The 21,611-nt window shown below is 45.4% G+C and overlaps 2 protein-coding genes across 4 annotated transcripts; both read left to right on the top strand.

Annotated features, from left to right (window-relative positions):
• The first annotated feature begins 16 nt into the window (after window positions 1-16).
• Window positions 17-10,579, top strand: LOC126999698 (cytosolic non-specific dipeptidase-like). Of its 3 annotated transcripts, none has more exons than XM_050862441.1 (11): window positions 17-279; window positions 987-1,161; window positions 1,444-1,563; window positions 3,913-4,068; window positions 4,363-4,611; window positions 4,758-4,881; window positions 5,323-5,447; window positions 5,854-6,075; window positions 7,630-7,782; window positions 9,287-9,388; window positions 10,073-10,579. In XM_050862441.1, exons 1-11 carry the CDS (start codon window positions 230-232, stop codon window positions 10,115-10,117), a joined length of 1,521 nt encoding a protein of 506 aa, XP_050718398.1. In that variant the 5' UTR covers window positions 17-229; the 3' UTR covers window positions 10,118-10,579. The 3 variants fall into 3 exon arrangements, with proteins under 3 accessions (XP_050718398.1, XP_050718400.1, XP_050718399.1); XM_050862443.1 differs by lacking the exon at window positions 7,630-7,782 and adding an exon at window positions 7,175-7,324; XM_050862442.1 differs by lacking the exon at window positions 7,630-7,782 and adding an exon at window positions 7,443-7,592 and having other exon boundaries at window positions 21-279.
• An 8,606-nt stretch (window positions 10,580-19,185) lies between these two features.
• LOC127000088 (twist-related protein-like) lies at window positions 19,186-20,736 on the top strand. Its single transcript, XM_050863512.1, has 2 exons — window positions 19,186-20,136; window positions 20,375-20,736. The coding sequence occupies exon 1, from the start codon at window positions 19,458-19,460 to the stop codon at window positions 20,094-20,096; it is 639 nt and encodes a 212-aa protein (XP_050719469.1). The 5' UTR covers window positions 19,186-19,457; the 3' UTR covers window positions 20,097-20,136; window positions 20,375-20,736.
• The last annotated feature ends 875 nt before the right edge of the window (window positions 20,737-21,611 follow it).

The raw sequence follows: 21,611 nt of genomic DNA, 5'->3' as shown, positions 1-21,611 counted from the left end.
GCAAGAGCAAGAGCATCCCGGCTAACTGGCAACTCTAAGCGGTGTTGAGAGAGCGTCAGCTGATAACACCACCACCACCACCACCGCCTCTCAACACCACCTCCTGCAGCATCATCACCACTTGCTCCTGCCAGCTCGTCCCGTCACCACCACCTCTCAACACCACTTCTCATCACCACCTGTCATCACCACTTGCCTCCGTCACCTCCATTCAACTCCAGTCACCACCATGGCCACTGACAAGAAAGTCCTCCCGGAAAGCCTCAAGAAGATATTTAAGTAAGTTATATAAGGAATGGCGGCTTTTCAGTATTAATTTAAGGCTCTTTAGTGTTAATTTTAGGCTTTTTAGTGTTCATTTTAAGGCTTTTTAGTGTTAAGGCTCTTTAGTGTCAATTAAAGGCTCTTCAGTGTTGATTTAAGGCTTTTCGGTATTAAATTAAGGCTTTTCAGTATTATTTTAAGGCTTTTCAGTATTATTTTAAGGCTTTTCAGTATTAAATTAATGCTTTTCAGTATTAATTTAAGGCTTTTCAGTATTAATTTAAGGCTTTTCAGTATTAATTTAAGGCTTTGTGAGATGGACATTGAATTACAGTATTAGTTTAAGGCTTCATGAGGTTAATATTGAAGGGTTATCAGTCTTCAGGTTATTTTATTTGGATTTATTTGATTAGTATATATTATGACTGAAAGATGAATCAAAACCAAATACAGCATCCTTGTCAAATGTGTGTGCTTGGAGGGACAAAATGTTTAAGAAAATGACCCTTTGTGCCTTCCTCTTCCTCGTCATCCCCATCATTGTGTTAATTACCATGTATTTATGTAGTTGTAGTTTTACAAGGCCTGGGCTGACGCTCGTGTGGTCCTGTCTCCATATCTATATTTGTCCAGCTTTTCCTTAAAGTTGTGCACACTCTTCGCTGATACTACATCCTCACTTAGTCTGTTCCAAACCTCTATGTTTCTATGTGGTGTTACAGATATGTGGATGACAACAAGGAACGGTTCATTGACGTGCTCCGTGAGGCTGTGGCCATCCAGTCCGTGTCAGCATGGCCAGAAAAACGCCAGGAGATAGTCCGTCAAATGGAGTGGGCCAAGACGAAACTGGAGGCTCTCGGAGCCACTTGTACTCTGAATGACATTGGCGAGCAGGTAACTGAAGTGTTGCTGGTGCTGTTCCCTTTTGATGCTAGGAATACAAGATTTTCACTTTCCTGAGACAAGATGCAGATTATAGTACCATATTTACAGTGATTTTTATGCCTATTAGGTCCATATTGTTAAACGTACAGAAGTTGTGCGAAGCTATAACTAGGGAAAGCAAACCAGGCCATGAAAACCCCAGGAACTTCTATGAGAGACTTTCCAGTAGGTGTCAATACGTTTAACAACACAGGCTTTAGAATCGTCCATTAAAAAGTCTTCCTCTTGCAGATACTTCCGACAGGCAAAAAGATCGCTCTACCTCCAGTGTTGACTGGCCAGCTAGGAAATAACCGCAAGAAAAATACCCTGCTTGTGTACGGTCACCTTGATGTCCAGCCAGCCCTATTGGTGAGATCTTTGTCGGTATTCTCATGTGTGTCATAGGGTGGGTGAGGCAACACCCCCCCAGTGTATTCCCTCCCTTGAATCTCATACACTTCTGCCATTCACATCAGCTATTTCTGAAGGCTGAAAAGGAGATCAATCGCATTCTAATGAGTGTTGTAATAGATTATGGTACACAGAAGGGTCACATTACCACCAGGGAGTCATAAAGCTACCCCTGGATATGCCCGCAACTCCTATGAAAGCCTTAATTGTCATATATGTGTACATGGGCACTGAAATGCTTAAAAATATGACATGTAGTGTTAGTCGTAACTTAATGCCCAGATTTAAGATTACCGTAAAATGTCTATAATGCAGGAAATATTATGGACATTACGGCAATGATATATCCAGGCATTAAACTAATTGCCTATATTAAGGAAAATTACTGAGTGCAAGTTCAAGGTAATATACACATCACGGCAGCCACTATATATAAAATTCCCCTGTACCACTACTGGGCCAGGGTCGTCCAAGATCGGGACCCCTCAAGAAAGATTACAACACTATGGGCAGCACTTAAAAAAGAAAAAGAAGAAAAAAAAAGAGAGAGAGAGAGAGAGAGAGAGAGAAAAACGGGTGTAGTATTGTCTTATTATTCTGGATACAAGCATTATCCTCCCTTATCTATGAATCTGTATATTTGAGCCCAAGTAAAAATAGAATGTGACTAAAGAAGAGTTTCCTGTGTGTGCTTGAAGAGACTCGCACGCATCCAGTCCGATAATTTATAAGTTAGTTGGTAAGGGTATTGTATTAATCTTCTTATTGTGTTCATCTTCTTTTTCTCTCACTTCACATGGCATTACCGGATTCCCTTCCTTTACTTTCTTTTACATTTAATTTCCTCTCCGTTCCCTTTCCCTTCCTCTGTCTTTTCTTCTTCTTTATTCTTTTTCTCTTCTTTCTCCCACTTGCATCCTCTTCTTTTCTTCCTTTCTTTCACTTTTTCTCTTTCATTTCTCTTTCCTTTCTTCCTGTCTTATTTATGTTTTTTCTCTTCTCCTTCCTCTTCTTTTTACATCCCTGACTTAACCTTCCCTTCTCTTTCCCTTCCCTTTCCCTTCCCTATCCTTTCCCTTCCCTTCCCTTCCCTTCCCTCACTATCCTCTCACTCTTTCTCATTTCTCTCTCTCATAAAGTAGGTTCTTCATTCTTTTAAATTTAAGAGTGCTTCACTAAGAGACAGTAAGCTCTACGCACAACTTCATTAATATCTTATCTGAACAGCCAAGACCTTGATCTGTGATTTTGTGTTCTTGTTGAGTGGCCAGCTGTCTCTCTGTCTCACTCTCTCCTGCTATCTGGAGGATGTGATGTGATATGAGTGCACTAAGATAACATCCTCTCTCTCTTTCTTGCTCTCGCCTTCGCTCTCACTCTTTCTCGTAATCTCTCTCGATCTCTCATTCTCTCACTTCACATGTACATAATATCATCTCCGAAAAACTTGACTTGATTTCCTGTTCTTCTAGTGATCGGTTAGTCAGCCAATAATGACAACCATAACATAGCCTTCTAATGCTCCTTCTTATGGCAGTAGTTCTCACTTGTCGTGGTGATAAAGAGGAAGATAAGGTACTGAGCGACCAGAAATGAGTGCTTACCTATAGTTAGTTCAGGAAAAAATTAAAGTTATATAAAGTCATGAGAGTATAAAGTATCCTAGGTGTAGTGAGTGTTGTTTTTGTTTTCTTTCCTTTGAGCTCACTCTCTTGCCCTAATAATAAAAATAAAAAAAATAAAAAAAATAAAAAATCACAGGTCAGGTACAGTCCGGTCATCAGCTCTTGTGGTGGGATGGACGATAGTTGCTTGTAGATGGCCCGGTCCACCCCAAACTTCCTTTGTGCTGGGCTGTACATGGGCGAGGTGGTGGGTTGCAGTGAGGGGCTATTGATTCCAGATGGCCCACTCCACCCCAAACCTCCTTAGTGCTGGGCTGGGTATTGACTAGGTGTCGAGATACAATGGGGCTTTACTGATGGGGTGAGGCAGCAGTGGGTGTGTTTTTAAGGTCAAGGGAGTCTCATATTCCCATGTATTAACCTGTCCTCTGTGATTGGCATGGATTTGGCTTTCACTGGTAGCCTGGTAACATATTCCTCCAGGTCTTTCTCTGCCTCTGTGGTGGATAGTGGAGTGTTTCCCATGTGGTAATGGTATGCTGGATATCCCCTCCCAAGGTGCAGGACTTTACATTTTTCTTCATTGAATTGTGGCAGCCACGTTGTTCCATTCCTGTAGCTTGGTGATGTCCTCTTGTAGGAAATCCGCAATCAAGGGGTTAATAAGATCCTTTATTTCCAGGGTGATGGCTGGGACACTGAGCCATTTGTTCTGACAGAGATGAACGGCAAGCTGTATGGCCGAGGTGCCTCTGATGACAAGGGACCAGTGATTGGCTGGCTACATGCTATTGAAGCCTACCAGAAGAACGGCCTGGATGTCCCTGTCAATATCAAGGTCAGTTTTAAGGGCTGTAGGGCGTCGTAGGGTGGGCGAGGTGACGTGCCCCCCTGCATATGGCCCCACTGATTGATTGATATAAGGGTTGTATGTGTGCTTAGAAGGAGTGCCATAAGTTCCCATAAGGTTTCAGAGATATAATAGAGAGAGTAATACCAATCTACATAGCCTACAGTATTTAGGCGAGAAGGAGCAGCTGTTTTTTTTCTCTTTTCCATGCAAAGTAATTCCTAAGTGTGTCAATACATGGATGGAGGACACTAACCTACTCTCATTTTCCATCTCCCGCAGTTTGTGCTCGAAGGCATGGAGGAATCAGGGTCCGAGGGGCTTGAAGAGTTCCTCACAGCTGAAGGCATTGAGGAACCCACGCCCGGGAAAGAAGATAAAGACAGAAAGGCTGAAAAGAAAAAGAAAGAGCTAAAGGACAGGTTCCTCTATGGCACTGACTTCGTTTGCATCTCGGACAACTATTGGCTGGGGACGGAGAAGCCGTGCATCACCTATGGTCTGCGTGGAATCTGCTACTTCACTATTACGGTGAGCACGTTATGGATACCTTGCACTTGCATCTCATATTGACAATCAGCCTCACCTACAGTAGAGAGCTAGAGATAATGAGTACATGATTTGGTAATGAGGTTGATTTGTAGGTTATTTCAATGTTATTCCTATGGTCATTTCAGGTTGAGTGCTGTAAGAAAGATCTGCACTCTGGCGTGTTTGGAGGCACTGTGCACGAGGCCATGGCTGACCTCATATACCTCATGGACAACTTGGTTGATGGCAAAGGCAAAATTCTCATTCCTGGTAAGAGAGAAATTAAGGTTAGGTTAGGTTAGGTTAGGACTTCATTTGAATGTTTTGATTTCCCGAAAGGTCTTGCCTGGTAGTAATTACAATGCTTTATATATCTCATGAACACCTTGATTTGGCAGTAAAGGCAATATTCTCATTCATGTTAAGAGAGTCAAGTTACTTCCCATTGAATGATTTGAGTTTCTGAAAGGTCTTGCCTGGTAGTAATTACGATGCTTTGATTCCATTCCCGCAAAAGGTAGAAATGTATCAGTAACAGTTATCACAAGTACAGTCCCCAGTAGATAGGACCAAAGCCTGCATGAGTCACAGAGCCTTCAGAATCCTCCTTTCAAGGCCTTTCAATGTCCTGTCATGTTTTTTTTGCACTAGTAGTTTGCATTCTCCCCATTGCATTAATCCTCAAATGTAGATTCATGTTTATTCCACCAGGCATAATGGATGACGTTGCTGAACTGACACCAGAGGAGGAGAAACTCTATGCTGACATTGACTTTGATTTGGATGAATATCGTCATGACATGGGCCACTCTCGCCTCATCCACCATGGAGACAAGGTTAGTAGTATCTCCTACAACATTTAACCCATCCGCTGTGATTGGCATGGATTTGGCTTTCACTGGTAGCCTGGTAACATATACTCCCAGGTCTTTCTCTGCCTGTGTGGTGGATAGTGGTGTGTTTTCCATGTGGTATTGGTATACTGGGTATCCCCTCCCAAGGTGCAGGACTTTACATTTTTCTTCATTGAATTGTAGCAGCCACTGTTTGTTCCATTCTTGTTGTTTGGTGATGTCTTCTCGTAGGAAATCCACAGTCAAGGGGTTAAATCTGTGTGGCAGAATTATGGACCTTCATAAAGAAAACCTTACTACTAGAGGCACTTTTTAGATGGGTATTCTTGCTCTTCAATCTTCGACCCAATACAAACATGTCAATTACACTTCGGTTTTCATTGTTTAGGTCAAAACCTTGATGGCACGCTGGAGGTACCCTTCCCTCTCCATCCATGGCATTGAGGGAGCCTTTAGTGAGGGTGGAGCGAAGACTGTCATTCCACGCAAAGTAATTGGCAAGTTCAGCATCCGCATCGTGCCCAACCAGGTTCCTGAAGTTGTCTCGCAACAGACTTGTGATTACCTCAACCAGAAGTGGCAAGAACGGGGCAGTTGTAACTTCATGAAGGTAAGAATAAAGGTTAGGTTAAGTTTAGTGTATCTTCAAGCTCATGATAGCCAGCCCCTTATGGTATAAATCAACAAAGAATGACCTCACTTTATTGTATAGAAGGTCTCATTAGTAAGGAAGCATATATGAATTTTCTGAGACCTTTAGTAACTGTTTGGGGTTTTATTAGGTTAGGTTAGTTTAGGGTTTCTTCAAACACATGATAGCCAGCACCTAATGGTATTAATCAACAAAGAATGACCTCACTTTGTTGTATAGAAAGTCTCATTAGTAAGGAGGCATATATGAATTTTCTGAGTCAAGACCTATAGTAACTGTATGGAGTTTTGTTATTTGGGTATTTTCAGACATGATAGCCATCACCTAATGGTATTAACTGACAAAGAATGACCTCACTTTGTTATATAGAAAGTCATTAGTTAGGAAGCATATATTAATTTTCTGAGTCAAGAACTATTGCAACTGTTTTGGGTTTTGTTAGGTTAAGTACAGTAACATGCTGAAGCTGGTCAAGAGAACAGCCATAAGGAAGTTTACTAAAGTTTGTTGAAAGATAATAAGGGAAGAATGTACCCCAGAGCAGTGGCTGTTGTTTGTATGTTTGTAGCTTGCAGTTAGAACCTAGGCTGCTTTGGTAACCTTGTAAGGTCCAACCAGTTCAGTGTGCCCAGCACCCCTGAAGACCTTGCAGAATTCAAGGAGCGGCTTTGTCTCCACGGACACACTGGGGAATAGCAAGAAGAGTGGCACAGCAAGGCTTGGTGGGAAGCAGGATCAATATTGGGTAGCATTGAGGAAGCTTACCTACTCATTTGTTGTTATAATAATGAAAAATAAAAGCCAAAGTTTGTGCTCTGAAGAGTACATTGCTAATGGTGTGTAAGAGAAAGGAATAACCAATTAGCCAATGTATTTATATTATATTCTTGCCTTTTGCAATTCCAAGTCAATGATTAGTAGATCTTGAAACCAGTCTAATTCATTTTTGATTTATAGCATTAATGGCAAAAATAAAATTCCAGGCTCATTATATAAGCAGTTAGCAGTACATTGGCATTGGACTGAGCTCTGCCTTAGTGACTGTGGTATGTTACAGGCTTCCCTGCATCACAGTGGTATTCACTGGTTGTCAGATCCTAACCACCCACACATCCAGGCTGGGAGAAGAGCAGTTCGCCATACTTTTGGTGTTGATCCAGACTTGACTCGTGATGGCTGTTCCATCCCCATCACACTAGTTATGCAGGTGTGCAAATATAAATATAGACCAGGTACAGGGGCAACCCCGTCCAGCTTAATGTGGACGAGGTGCCTCTCTGCCCAGGGCCTTTATTGGTTAGTAACAGGTGTGGTGTGGTTCCCAGGCCTCCTTCTTCCATGGTGGTCGGTGTTGGCTGTCGGACCCAAACCACCCCAACTATGAGGCAGGGCGCCGGGCCACCAAGTTGGTGTATGGGGTAGAGCCAGACATGACTCGTGAAGGGGGATCCATTCCAATCACTCTGGTGCTTGAGGTAAAGGAGCATATGTGTTAGTATGTGGTCATTCCAGGTCACAGAGCTGGAGGGTAGTGCTCCAGCCTGGCAAGCAGATCCCACGCACCAGAATTTTGAGGCAGGCCGTAGAGCCACTCATATAGTGTATGGGGTGGAGCCAGACCTGACCAGGGAGGGTGGCTCCATCCCCATCACAATAACGCTACAGGTAAGTCACATAGTGTCACCAGACTTGTAAGTACACTAACATCCTAGCTAGAGGTAAAATCTAGGAGAGTTAATTTAGGCGGCAGGAGACTCAAGATGGCATTGCTTTATCTGAGGAGCTCCAGTGATTGTCCAGCCTCTCTAATTGACACATTACGTAGACACCTTTGTAGCATCCCAGATTTCGTACACTGAAGTTTATCCAGCTTCACTGTTAACCTATACAGACATAGATATTCTTCATAGTTTCATGTTTATGCTGAATCATGACGAGTTTACATGTGTTATCATGATAATTTTAGCCCCGTTCACGCTGTGCTGACTCTGGGCCTCGACAACCCACCAACTCGGGGTATACGAGGTCTTGGGTGTAAAATGTTGATGTGAAAAGGTCGCACATGGTCGGAAAAAGGTCTGTAAACGATCGCCGGATGCTGGTTTGGCACAGTGTGAAGGAGGCCAAAGAGTTGCTGGGTTGTCGTGGCCCAGAGTCGGCACAGTGAGAATGGGGCCTTACAGAACAGTTAGGTAGGTATTTATTTTTAGACAGCTACTAATGGAAGCTTAGTTCTTTATCATATCTATTGTTGGTGACTTTTTGCTGTTTCATGCCTTTGAGCTGTCTGCCATACTGTAAAAAAAAAACAAAAAAACACTAGGGAAGGTCTTCTTATCTCATTTTCCAGCACTATAGGCTGTTCCCTTAAGCTGGATTTTAGAACTTAGCGTAGTTTGACCTTTTCATTAACATGCAGCTGCACACCCATGCATATTATCATTTACTAACCCTTTCTGTTTCCTCGGTTAGGCATTTTTCGCTTCTTTGCCAAGGCCCAGTCATGTCAGTGTACTATGGTGTCACTTCAGGTACGTAGTCACTTCATCCATGGTTCCGCAAGGCTTCTTTTTATACATGCTGTTTTTAGACATTCCGTTCAGACAGACTAACCTTCCACGCCAGTCTCAAAGGGTAAGGAAATAAGCCTGGCCATTGTTTCTATCATTTACTTTTTTGTGTGTTTGTTCATGTATAATTTTGTTGTCCGAAAACTTGGTCCCAGTTGGGCTTGCAAAAAAAGAATTGAGCCAGTAAGCACTTTCATGGTCAAAATACCCTGGTCCTACATATATGATAATTACACCAGTGATCAACACACACACACACACACACACACACACACACACACACACTCTCTCTCTCTCTCTCTCTCTCTCTCTCTCTCTCTCTCTCTCTCTCTCTCTCTCTCTCTCTCTCTCTCTCTCTCTCTCTCTCTCTCTCTCTCTCTCTCTCTCTCTCTCTCTCTCTCTCTCTCTCTCTCTCTCTCTCTCTCCCTCTCTCCCTCTCTCCCTCTCTCTCTCTCTCTCTCTCTCTCTCTCTCTCTCTCTCTCTCAAGGCCATTTAAAACCTGAACCTTCATGAGAGATATCACCACAAATCACTACCTTAGCCTTAAAACAGTCAGAGGCATATCTCCAGTAACATGATTTTTTAATAACTTTTACAGAAGGCAACTGGCAAGAACGTCATGTTGCTGCCCATGGGTGCCAGTGATGACGGTGCCCACTCCCAGAACGAGAAGATTGACATCCGTAATTACATCGAGGGGGTGAGTACATTAGTGATGGTGTGCAGGGGTCAATCTTAAAGCGAATGGTCAGACTATTGGTGTTTCAGGAAATGCTAACCTAATCTAACCTAACCTACCATACCCTAAAATACCCTATCCTAACCTAGCATAACATAACATAATTTACGATAGGTGTTTTAGGAACTGTTAACTGAACCCCAACCCACCCTACCATAACCTAAAATAACCTTACTTAACCTAGCATAACATAACATAATTTACCCTACACTGGTTCTTCTCCTCCTCCTCAGTCCTAGCTCCCAGTGGGTGCCTTTATAATATATTACCTTTACTATGCTGTCAAGGCCTTAAAAGTGTTGGGTTAGGACTTAATCAGCTTAATGTTAACCTAGTAGCTGTAGGGATCATGTTTCTTAAAGGCCCCTCTAAGCGAGAAAAATGAGAAAAAATCATCACCCACACAAACCATTTCATAATATATACCAATGCATTTGTGATCAGTTTATGTATCATCTATTTTTAGGGGGGTTATACCATGGCAAAAATTTAGCCCATCGCTGGTACACGGTAAAGCCACAACTTTGGCCTGTCGCTGCTACCGGGTTAAGCTAAACAGATATCCAAGAGTGCCAAGTGTTGTGTATCTGGGCCAAGGTGTTCAGTGGATTAGCATTAAATTGAGCATTCCTCTCTCCCTTTCAGACTAAACTCATGGCAGCTTACCTTCTTGAAGTTTCCAAAGCTTGAAACACTTGTCTGAGCCATGCCACTCCACTGGATCCTGATGCAAGCAAGTCTTAAGTAAAGTTCCTGACAATATTCCTTCTGTGGGTCGGTATACAGAGCCACAGGAGAGCATTTTTCCATATTCACGGTGGTTGTTGGCGGTTGTGGTCTTGTGCCTTAAATGTAGCTACAGTATATTGCTTTGAAACTGATGAACATAATTTGGTTTGATGTAAAATTTCTAAGCACTCTATTTTTTTTTTTTCATGCCTGCTCAAGTGCTGAGAGAAAGCTTAAGAAATACATGAGTTTTCAGTTTTTTCTTGCTAAGTTAAGGAAAAATCATTTGACTTGTAATACTTCCTGGTAAGTTAAGAGGAAAAGCTGCAGAAATACATGAATTTTCAGCATTTTCTACCTAAGTTAAGGAAAATCATATGACGTGAAATGTGTCCTGATAAAATAAAAAAATAAAAAATGTTACTTTCTTCGTTTCTTAAACTTGACAGAATAGGTAGAGAGTGTTCATTGTTGCCATTGGAAGTAGTATCGAAACTAGTAGAAATGATAATAAAAAATGGAGGGATGAGGTAGCCTGGTAGCATACAAATTAGACATGCATTAAAAACTATTGTATTGCCAGAAGGCCGGTATGATCTCGCTTGTTAATGCGTCATCCTCAGACTATTTAGAGTTATTAGTTAGGCCACACTTAGATCATGCTATCAGTTTTGGTGCCCTCACTACAAAATGGACATTAACTTGCTAGAATCAGTTCAAAGGAGGATGACCAAGATGATTCAGGGGCTTAGGAACCTCCCATACCAAGATAGGCTGAAACATCTCAATATACATTCTCTAGAAAGACAAAGAGTGCGGGGAGATCTGATAGAAGTATTCAAATGGGTCAAGGAATACAACGAAGGCAATATAAGTAAATTACTGAAAATTAGCCAGCAGGATAGAACACGCAGTAATGGATTTAAATTAGAAAAGTATAGATTTGGGAGGGAAATAGGCAGACATTGGTTTAGTAATAGGATGATGGAATGGAATAGACTCAACAATCACATAGTGAGTGCTGGGACAATAGCTTGGTTTAATTAATAAAGAATAGACTTGATAGCTACATGGACGAGGATAACAGGTGGTAGTGGGGGGGGGGGGGGTGATCTGGAGCTGCCTTGTGTGGGCCATTCGGCCTCTTGCAGTCTCCCTATATTCTGATGTTGGTAGTGAAGAAGAAGTGGTATAAAAGGCATAAGGTTTTGATTAAAGGCAAAAAAGCGGTATACAAGGAAGCTGGAAACCTGAGAAGGATTATTATCTGAAGTTGATGTAAGGGAAGAGAGGCAAGTGAGGACGAGGGAAATTTAATATGTACGAGAGTGGTATAAAGGGGTTTAATAGTAGGAATTAAGCTGGAACAGTAAGAAGGATTATCTGAAGGTGATTGTCTTACTAGCCTAATGTATACTCAGAAGTAGCTCAGTTATATTACTTTTGAACCCTATCTACAGTTTGATCGCACTTAGATCATATCATTTACAATCATTTTTATTTTCTAGAGGAGGGAAGAGAGCGAGAGTTGCGTCAATGAGCGAGAGACAACACAGTGTCAAGCCTTTCTGTCCCTCTTAACTAACCACACTATCCGGGAGCATACGCCCTCTTTGCATCCAGAAAATACGGCTATATGTATCTAAAACCTCTCTAAGCATTAATAATAACACCCGATACGATAGATAAACCCTGAGTTATGCTATGGTAAAATGGTTTGCAAGGCCTGATAATGGCAGCATGGAGCGAGTGAGCGGACAGTTACATTTCCTGCCGCTAGATGGCTGTACTTAACCTTTTTTTGACATTAATGACAAAAACAACGCATTATTTGATTTCCCGAGTTCCTGTCGCTTCAAGAGGCAACGTAACAAATCTAGCAAGCCTATATGCATCTAGAACTTTTCATTAACCCCAAAGAGATCAAGAGAGAGACCCAGGAAGTGTTATAACCCAAAAAACAGCTCTTAAAAATGCGTATGAGGGAGTGTGGGCGGATATCGGCGTCACTTGGGAGGAGGAGGAAGCGGAGGTCGCAGTCAAATTCAAATTCAAATATTTATTAGAACAGTGTGGCGGAAGGTACAGAGAGGGATTGACGAGGCTTGGGCCACTGAATTGTTTTGTGAGAGAATATGAGAAAATATACTTCTCTCAGCGGATGGAGTTAGTAGTAGTCGTAGTAGTAGTAGTAGTAGTAGGAGGAGGAGGAGGATAGGCAGCAGGAATCTATTGTGGAGGCCAACTGATTGTACGCTACAGAGATTGAATGCTACTGGTGCCTGTATATTTTAGTGAAGTTTACCTTAAAGTTACTCCTACAAATGTCGTAATCATCAACATTTGGCACCTAAGCCTATTTTTGCCAATTAGGTCGGGGTCTCAATCATCGTCTCCCAAAATACCATCCTTGTCCGACGCTTTGTTAAAATGTTATATTCGAAAAACTGTGTGTCAAGGCCCCTGAAACGCATAGTAGCTAACCCTCGCTGCCTGGCCTCTTCTTTGGTTATTACGAGGATTCCCTGTACTCAGCATTCATTCCTCTATGATGGAGGTGGAATAAGGTGATGGAGGAAGATGTCACCAAGGCTAAGTGAGATTGAACGCTGTACAGACTCCCCCTTTATCCCTTCAGGCCTTTTTCTCTTATTACGATGATGACCTGCACACGGCATTCCCTCCTTTACGGTGGAGGTGAATAAGGTAATGGATATGGTAGGGATGTCACTGTAGCCATTCTTCAACCTTTCTCTCTCCCTTTTCATCATAGCTATGGAACCTTTAGCGTGAACGAGCTCCAGTGACACCCGTTATTATAGAGGGACATTCTGCGTCTCTCACTGTCGAACCTTTGCCTTATGGCGCGGATGTGTATTAGTGTAGCATTCCTTTCTTCTGGATGAGGTGGTGAGGGATATATTCTGCTTCTCTAACTGTCTAACCTTTGCCTTATGGCCGTGGAAGTGTATTAGTATATAGCATTCCTTTCTGCTGGATGAGGTGGCGAGGTGTGGGAACGGCGGGAGATTAAGGGGACAGGACGAAGACAGACGGGGCGAGAAAGGGAACGCTGGCAGACGAAGGAGCAGCCTGAGGTGTGATAAGTGCTGTGGGAGATGATGGGTGGCTCGGGCGGGGTCAAGGGGGTGAGCATTCATCACTAGGACACGAAACCCATGCCGCCACATCTGTCCTCTCCTCAGGAACTCTCATTTCGCCTCCGTTCCCCGCCATCACCATCTATAAAAGTACGCCTTCCCATGCAAACTCCTTATGTTCTCATGTATAGCCTGGATTTCCTCGTTTTTGCCTCCTTTATGCTGCATGCTGATGAGGATTGGGAGGATGAGGATGAAGATGATGATGATGATGAGGAGGAGGAGGAGGAAAAGGAATACATGGGAAGAACAGACACCAGAAGACCTTGAACAGACACCAGAAGAAATTAACAGACACCAGAAGACATCAACAGACACCAGAAGAATGTATATACCTAAAGCCACGAATTATAAGTCATCTATGCTACAAAAGTGTTGGAATCTATACCCTTAGAGCCGCGAGTAAGATCTGAATGTCTATAATAACGGGGTGTTTAGCTTATCAATAAAGACCAAGAATCGTGGGGCTGAGGGTCATTTAGCCTAGCATAGCAAAGCAGGCCCATTAGCTCGTATCTTAATGAGGGTTTAATTACTGCGCTCCCTCCCTCGGCTCTCTAACTAATAGAACTATATAATAATAAAAGAGGAGATCCTTATCGCACCTCCTGTCCCGTGTTATCTGGCCTACAGGGGAACACTTTCAAAGGAGGTCTGCAGCCCTTCCTACCCCGACGCAAGAGTCCTTCGCCATCCTTCGCCTGTATTGATGGTCCTGTATTGGTATTGAAGGAATGTGTAGATATTGAAAAGACAAGTTTAAGTCTCAATGGGAGGTCAGATGTATAGTTTTATGGATGGGAAGTAGAGATGGTGAATGACTAGTTTACAGTTGCTCTTCCCTAACTAAAAGAGACGATATACTCATTTATACACAAGCTAGTAATTCTCTCTCTCTCTCTCTCTCTCTCTCTCTCTCTCTCTCTCTCTCTCTCTCTCTCTCTCTCTATCAATCTATCTGTCAGTCTCGTAAACTGGTTATCTTCATCCCAAACTCAAGCTTCCGTGACGACAAGCATCTCCTTAACAAACCCAATCATTCTCTCTTTATCTATCACTATCTGTCAATCTCGTAAACCGGTTATTTTCACCCCAAACGCAAGCTTTCGTGACGACAAGCAGCCTCTTTACCAACTCTATCATCGCCTCTTTGTTTTGGCCGCCGCTGCAAATACACCTATAAACGTCAACTTGCCTCGCCCCGCCCCTTCGCGTCTCTCATTTCACAGTTTAACGCCGTCTGTCATCGAAGCCATGCACCAGATGTGGCTCAACGCTTCTATTTGATCTCCTTACCCCGCCTTCCTGTTTGAGCACCTGTCTTCTTTTGGGTGGAGGAGGGGAGAGGGAGAAGAGGGAGGGTATTATGCCCTGTCTAACCATGGCTATCTTTCTACCTCACCAAGCCCTGTTTGTTGATCTGTTTGTGTGTGTTTACGTGTGCCACTGTGTCTGTGTATATGTCTATGTCTGTATGTTTGTCTGTGACCTCGTCCTCGTCCTCGTCATCCGTGTCTGTGTGTGTGTGTGTGTGTGTGTATGTCTGTGTCTGTCTATCTTTCTCTTTCGTTTCGTCCTCGTCATTCTCTGCTCGTCGCCATACCCCCCAAAAGGAGTTCAGATTAAGTACATCCTCAGTGACTCAGCTAATAATGTCCCAATGTCACGGTTTGTTTGTATCCTTTGGGTTCTCAGGATGTTTATTGCAGGTACATGATCCTTCTTTATATATATGACACTAGACTGCTGGCTGCCCTTAAATCCTTTCCTCCTTATATCCTTTTCCTAATGCAGTCGAGGAATGAAACGAATTAAACAGTTGCGTAAGTGATGCAAAGACAATGGATAGTTTCTCTGATGGATGTAAGATTATAATTATGACTGAGCGGGACGGACAGTGAGAGTAACTGCGTCTTATAGGAGGAAGAGAAAACTTGGTAAAATGATAATGGAGAAGGAACGAACAGGATGGAAGGAAAATAAGGGTAAAAATGACGAGCCACGTGTAGGTGTCTTGTGTAGCCTGAGACAATGAAAGCAGTTCTCCTAAACGTGTCGACACCTCAGTTCGCTTATTTGAAAAGACTCGTATAGCAGTTGCTGGAGTTTTCAAGCAATTTTGTGGTCCTAGTGATAGTTTTAACCGACTTCTGAATCTTGAAAGGGAAAAACACACCTTTGAAAACCAAGTTAATCTTCTCTGGGGTCGTGGAAAGTTGTCGTACTGGGGACCCGATACGTTTAAGAATAAGGACCTGAGTGTCGCCGCGTTCGTCAGTCAGTCCGGCGGTTCTCCACGCTGGCCGCTCCTCCTTCAGGCCGGCCGACTCCTCTTCCCTCCCTGCCTCGAGCCGCCGTCGCAGAAGGTCGTTACCGCCTCTTCCCGGTAATGGTGCGTCTTCGGGGGCTTTTTTCATTGCTTGACGTGTCGAGCGCCATCACTCCCGGCCATTTTCTAAATTGATACCCGAAAAATAACTCATTGGATTACGGCCCGATAAACTAGGAGCAGCCAGGACTCAGAAAAATGTATGCTATTGCGAGATTACGAGGACGCCATCCCGGCAGAGGTCTGACCAGGTGGCAAAAAATTGTCGAAAATTACAGCTATTGGCACTGGGCCAGGCACGCGGCAGCGGCGGGCACGGCGGCGCTTCCCTTGACATCTCACTCCCCATCACTCAGCTAGCGGAGGGCACCACGCTTCCATTCGTGGAGGTTCCAGCTACGCAGCTCGCCCCTTGCTCTTGACAGGGTTCTGCGTGGTTCCTGCAGGGAAGTGACATCATCCCCGAGCGAGGTGCTGCCGGCTTGACGGACGGCGGCTGCAGGGCACTGGCGGCCATGCTCAGAGGCCAAGGATCAGATGACCTGCACTGAGTATGACCTGAAAGTGAGGACATACGAAGTGGCCTGACGATGAGGCAGCGGTGGAGGGCCGAGGCTGGGAGGCGGGCTGGCAGGGCCTTTGTGTGGCGGCTGTGCCCGGGGCCGTGGCCGCGGGCATGTCAGGATTTGATGTTATCGCCCTGATGGACGGCTTGCTAATCATATTTCACTCGTGTCCGCACAAACGACAAATAAGAGGCAAACTTATAACCTTTGCAAGAGACGCCTGGCCCTGGGACACGGCAGGCAGGTTCCAGGTAACACGGCCGGGCGAGGGTCCTGCCGCCCGGGCCTTGCCTCTCGCAGCCCCGCGCAGCGCAGGACAAATTAGCAAGTGTGTCGACACGTCTGCGTCGCGGCAGGTGATCCTTATCGCGGGCGTGATGAGTCCCCAGGTTTTAGTCATTAAGGTATTATTACGGTGACAAGGAGGCGGTCATATAATCGCCTCCCTTAATCATTGTTTGTTTGTTTCTATCTCGAAACACTCCCCGAAATGATAGCATCTGATCCCACTCCGCGGCGATGATGTCAGGCCAGGAGGAGGCGGGCTGGCACACACACACACACACACACACACACACACACACACACACACACACACACGTAATCATACTAAACAAAACTAAACCATAACCAAACCAAATCTAACCTAACCGGACCTAACATATCTAACCCAACGTAACGGGACCTGCGCCTTGCTGCCAAAATACGATATGCTAGGGTACGGTAAAGCTGACAAACATCATTATATTAAAGTCTCTGTATTATTTCTGACACCATTAGTTACTGGAGTGCATTCAGAGACCAAAATACAACACATATTATAAGTTTCAACTTCGCGAGCGATGGCAACAATAAACTAAATATCATCCCGGTTATCTTTACTTCTACCAGACAGAGAAGAACCTATCATGTACTGACCATCTTCTTGCCGGGCGTACGGAGGCATTGGGGACACGCTACAGATAAGGGATTGGCAGCACTTACCTTGATAAGCGACGATAAGTGTTCTGAAGTGCCAGGCAACCATCACACAGCTGCTGGAGGTCCGTGCCACGCTGGGAAGGAAAAGAGGGGGCATATCAGAGGCTGGCACAGGGCAGGGAGGAGGCAAAACATCAGGGCGCTAATTCTCAAACATTTCATGACTTACAGATACACATTTTTGATAAGGCTTTCGTAGCGGTTGGTGTTAGTATTTCCATGGGTAGTTTTATGAGCCTAGTGATAGCTCGATAAGGCATCTTCCGCGTCATGAATGTGAAAACTCTAATGGGAACTCGAGTGATCTCCTTTGTGGCCTTGGGAAATGGTTGATGTGGGTTCCGAACGCGTCTGAGAATACATGTTTTTTGAATGACTGATTAATACCGGATACCCCTCCTCCCGAAACTGACCTATCTTTCGGCCACTCCTCTCAACTCTTTTTAGGAGCAGTGAGTCGCGGTTTTTTTTTTTTTTCATTATTGTTTCCTTTTTTTTATGCCCTTGAACTGTCTCCTTTGCTGTAAAAAAAAAAAAAAAATATTACCGCTTACATTCTGTCACACGAGCAAAAAGATGATAAATGAAACTTTCTTAAACTTCAGCGCTCCAATGGAAAGAACGCTTCTAAACATAATGATATAAAAAAAAAACCTTATCAGATATCAAACACGAGTTGTATAATTAGTTGAGAATATTGTGTTTTAAAGGAAGAAAGACCAAGGAGGAGGAGGAGGAGGAGGAAAGAGGAGAAGGAGGAAGAATATCTGGAACAGGTCACTGATTTCCTGCTCCTCCTCTTCCTCTTCCTTCACCTCCTCCTCTTCCCGGTAGCTCGTTCTCCCCGCCTCTCTTCCCGCCCATCGCTCGTCACCTCCTCTCATCGTCCTTATCTGTTATGGCATCAAAAGATTACAATCGGGGGAGAGCGATCGAACCTGCCCGCTAATGACCCGTTGAAGGGATTGCTGATATAGGACATACGAGGAGGAGGAGGAGGAGGAGGAGGAGTGAGACGAAAAGAAAATGAAAATGAAGTAACTGTTGGGGTGGAAAAAGAAGATAATGAAAGGAAAGAGAAGGACAAGAACAGGAACCAGGGAGTGTGCATGTGTGTGTTACCTAACTAACGGGGAACATACGTTAGGAGGCGCGTCGCTGCACTCACCGGCCGACTCCACGCAGCTGCCCTTTCTCTTTCCATTCTGAGCGAAACAGATAAGAACGAAAGATAAATTTGGAGGAAGAAGACGAAGAAGAAGAAGAAGAAGAAGAAGAAGAAGAAGAAGAAGAAGTAAATCGGAGAAATGTAAAGCAAACAAGAGAAGAAGAAATACAAATAAAATAATAATAATAATAACAACGATGAAAATACTGATAACAAAAAAAATAATACGAAGAAGAAAAGAAAGGAGAAGGAGGAGGAAAAGAAAACATAAAAAGAAGGCAACAGAAAATCAAGGAACAGGAAGGAAAGAAAGAAAAAAAAGCTAAAAATGACGAATAAAAAAAAAGATTCCCTTCCCCTTAAATTTTACACTCGGAAATGAAGAGGCGGAAGATGATGACGGGGTATGAAGGGAAGGGAGGGAGAAGATTACGAAGGGGGAGACTATTACTGTAGGTGCTTGTGGTTGTGGGGGGAGGAGAGGGAGGGGGAGGGCGTTACCTATCCTCCCCAACCTGTCCCCAATCCAGTCGCATCCCTTCTCTCTTTTTCTCCTTACATCGATCCTCCTCCTCTCTGGCATTCGCTACATCCCACCTCCTCCTCTTTCTCTCTCTCTCTCTCTCTCTCTCTCTCTCTCTCTCTCTCTCTCTCTCTCTCTCTCTCCTTACGCTGTTGGGAGAGAGGGACAGGGAGGGACAGGGACAGGGACAGGGAGGGAAGGAGGACACGGCGCTCCCTAAATGAGGCTCCTTCCCATGAACCTCACTCGCCGACCGTAATAATGAACCCGCAAAGGTAATTAATAATCGGTAGCGGGGACGGGAAGGGTCTGGGAGAGAGTGTGTGTGTGTGTGTGTGTGTGTGTGTGTGTGTGTGAGGGGTAGGGAGGGGGGTCATGCCCGGGCCTCCGTCGTGAAGTGGCCGCCGCGGTGCAGGAGTCCCAGCAGCCGCCGGAGGCCCATACCCGCCCCGCCTCCTGCTGCCCACCGCACCGGATTGGCCGCCCCAGTCACGTGACCGAGACAGCCCGAGCCCATAAAAGGCAGGCAGCATGGGCGAGGGTCATAGTTCAGCTGCGTGGCGCCCGTAGAGCATGTCAGTGTCCGAGTGGCTCCACCCTGCGGCCTGCCCGGGATACGCGCCCTTCACGGATCTCAGCCAGACCCAGCCCGCCGTCACCTGTAGTGCCATGGCTCATTACGAGCGTGCCAGTGCCGCCACCCTCCACCAGTGCCCTCCCCCCGGCGAGGCCTCGTCCCCCGTGTGGTCCTCCTCCCTCACCACGGCCTCCTGGCACTCCGAGGGCCGCCCCAGCCCTTCCTGCTCCCCCGTCAGCAGCTGTGAGAGTCTTGAACTCGGCTCGCCGGGTACCTGGGCAGGCTCCTCCAACGGCCCCGCCACCTGGTCCTGGGGCGCCCCTGGCACCACCCACCCCTTGCTGGCCGCAGCCGCCGCCGTCGTCAGCACCTCAGGCACGGGACCGACCACGAACCGCGGCCGCAACGCGAAGTGTCGAAGAAAGACGCCCAAAGCCGTGGGCCGCGACGTTATGAAGAAGCGTCGCCTAGCAGCCAACGCCCGGGAGCGGCGCAGAATGAACGGCCTCAACGACGCCTTCGACCGCCTGAGGGAGGTGATCCCGGCGCTCAGCGGCGACCAAAAGCTGTCCAAGTTCGAGACGCTGCAGATGGCGCAGACGTACATCTCGGCGCTGGCCGAGCTGCTGCACTGAGGCGGCCGAGAGGCTGCACAGCGCCCGCCCATCTAGTCAGGTGAGAGGCTAACCTTTGCAATCACGTCAGGGGAAACTATTGCCCCGTCAGGTGTGAGCATGACTCCGCAGCCATGTCAAATTATTACCTGTGCAGTCATCCAATCTTGTGACCTCAACACGACAGTGAGCATCAATCTAAGCTTTGCCTTCCCTTCTAGCAATATATTTTCAGCATTTTTGTGGCTGCGCTTCACAAATCATCACACTCTAACAGATTATTGATATGTTTCCTGCAGTCATGCGTCCGCCGTGCACCCGAGGCAGTGGAACGAGCGAGGACGGCGCCTTACGTCTTGAGGCATGTGGGGCGCGCCAGGGTCCGGGGGCCGCCAAGGAAGTCGCCTCCCCCGCCTCTGCCCCGACACCTCCCCGCCTCCCCTCCCCCGCACCGCCCTGCCCCGACCACGACGCTGTGTGAACGAAAGTATTATTACCGTGTAAGGCTTCAAGTCCCCGCCGCCAAAGATAGTTTTAAGGCCATGTTAATCTATGTTCCAAGCATGTACGTGACGTTAAGCAAACTCTACAATAAAGACAAACGCCACTTGTTATGTACCTTGTCTTCATGTGATGGTGACAATCAACAAATAAAGATCATAGGAAGAAAGCATATCTTTTATCTATTATTCATGCGGAAGAAAAATGACACAGGGGGCAAGGTGTGTATGTGTGTGTGTGTGTGTGTGTGTGTTACTATACTCTAAGAAGACATCAACATAAGCCCGTCCTACGACACACTAGCACATTAGTCCACGCCTCTGAAAAGAAAAAATATATATATATACTCTTGCAAGAATCGGTCCCCTCAGCTCTGGGAGTGTCCTCAGTAGTGCAAACTCCGGCCCTCAGTGGTGCCAATGCTCGCCTGCCCCGGAAGGTGCTGCCCCCTGCAGAGCGCCGCCGCAACTACACATGAATGAAGTGATCGACAGCTCCTACCCGGCGCCCGAAGTTCCCCTCTGCCACGCTCGCGGTTATGTCACGCAACTAGACTTTTCCTTCCTTTATTAGTGTTATCTCTTTTTCCTCTGGTTTATTGTCCCCTTGAAGCCTACTGACCCATCTACTACACTTTTTTTTGTGTATTCCATTGCCGAGCTAAGACCCAGAGAGGAATATAGGCGAGCGAAAGGCTGGGAATGAGAGGAGAACGGAGGGGCTGGACAGAAGGAAGGGACGGGAGAGCGGGAGGTGGAGGTTGACATTGCTGGGAGAGATTCATAGTTTCTTGCCGCTTCTGTCTCGTTAGTAGTTATATCTAGCTTCTCTCCTTCTTTCCTTCGTTTACTTTGGCTTCATACTTTCTTCCTTTTAATAATCCTTCCCTTCCTTGGTGGGTTATGTCAGTCTTTTGTTCTTCGTTTCTCATAATTTTGGTCTTTTCGAGTCACCTCCATCTCTCTCCTTTCTTTCTCTACATCGTCTTTATCCATTCCTCCAATATTCTTTTCCATTCCTCCCTTGTCAGTCTCT

The sequence above is a fragment of the Eriocheir sinensis genome, chromosome 17 (genome assembly GCF_024679095.1).
Source record: "Eriocheir sinensis breed Jianghai 21 chromosome 17, ASM2467909v1, whole genome shotgun sequence".
NCBI lineage: Eukaryota > Metazoa > Arthropoda > Malacostraca > Decapoda > Varunidae > Eriocheir > Eriocheir sinensis.
The sequence above is the reverse complement of the archived record's forward strand: the minus strand, read 5'-3'. Positions and strand labels throughout refer to the sequence as shown.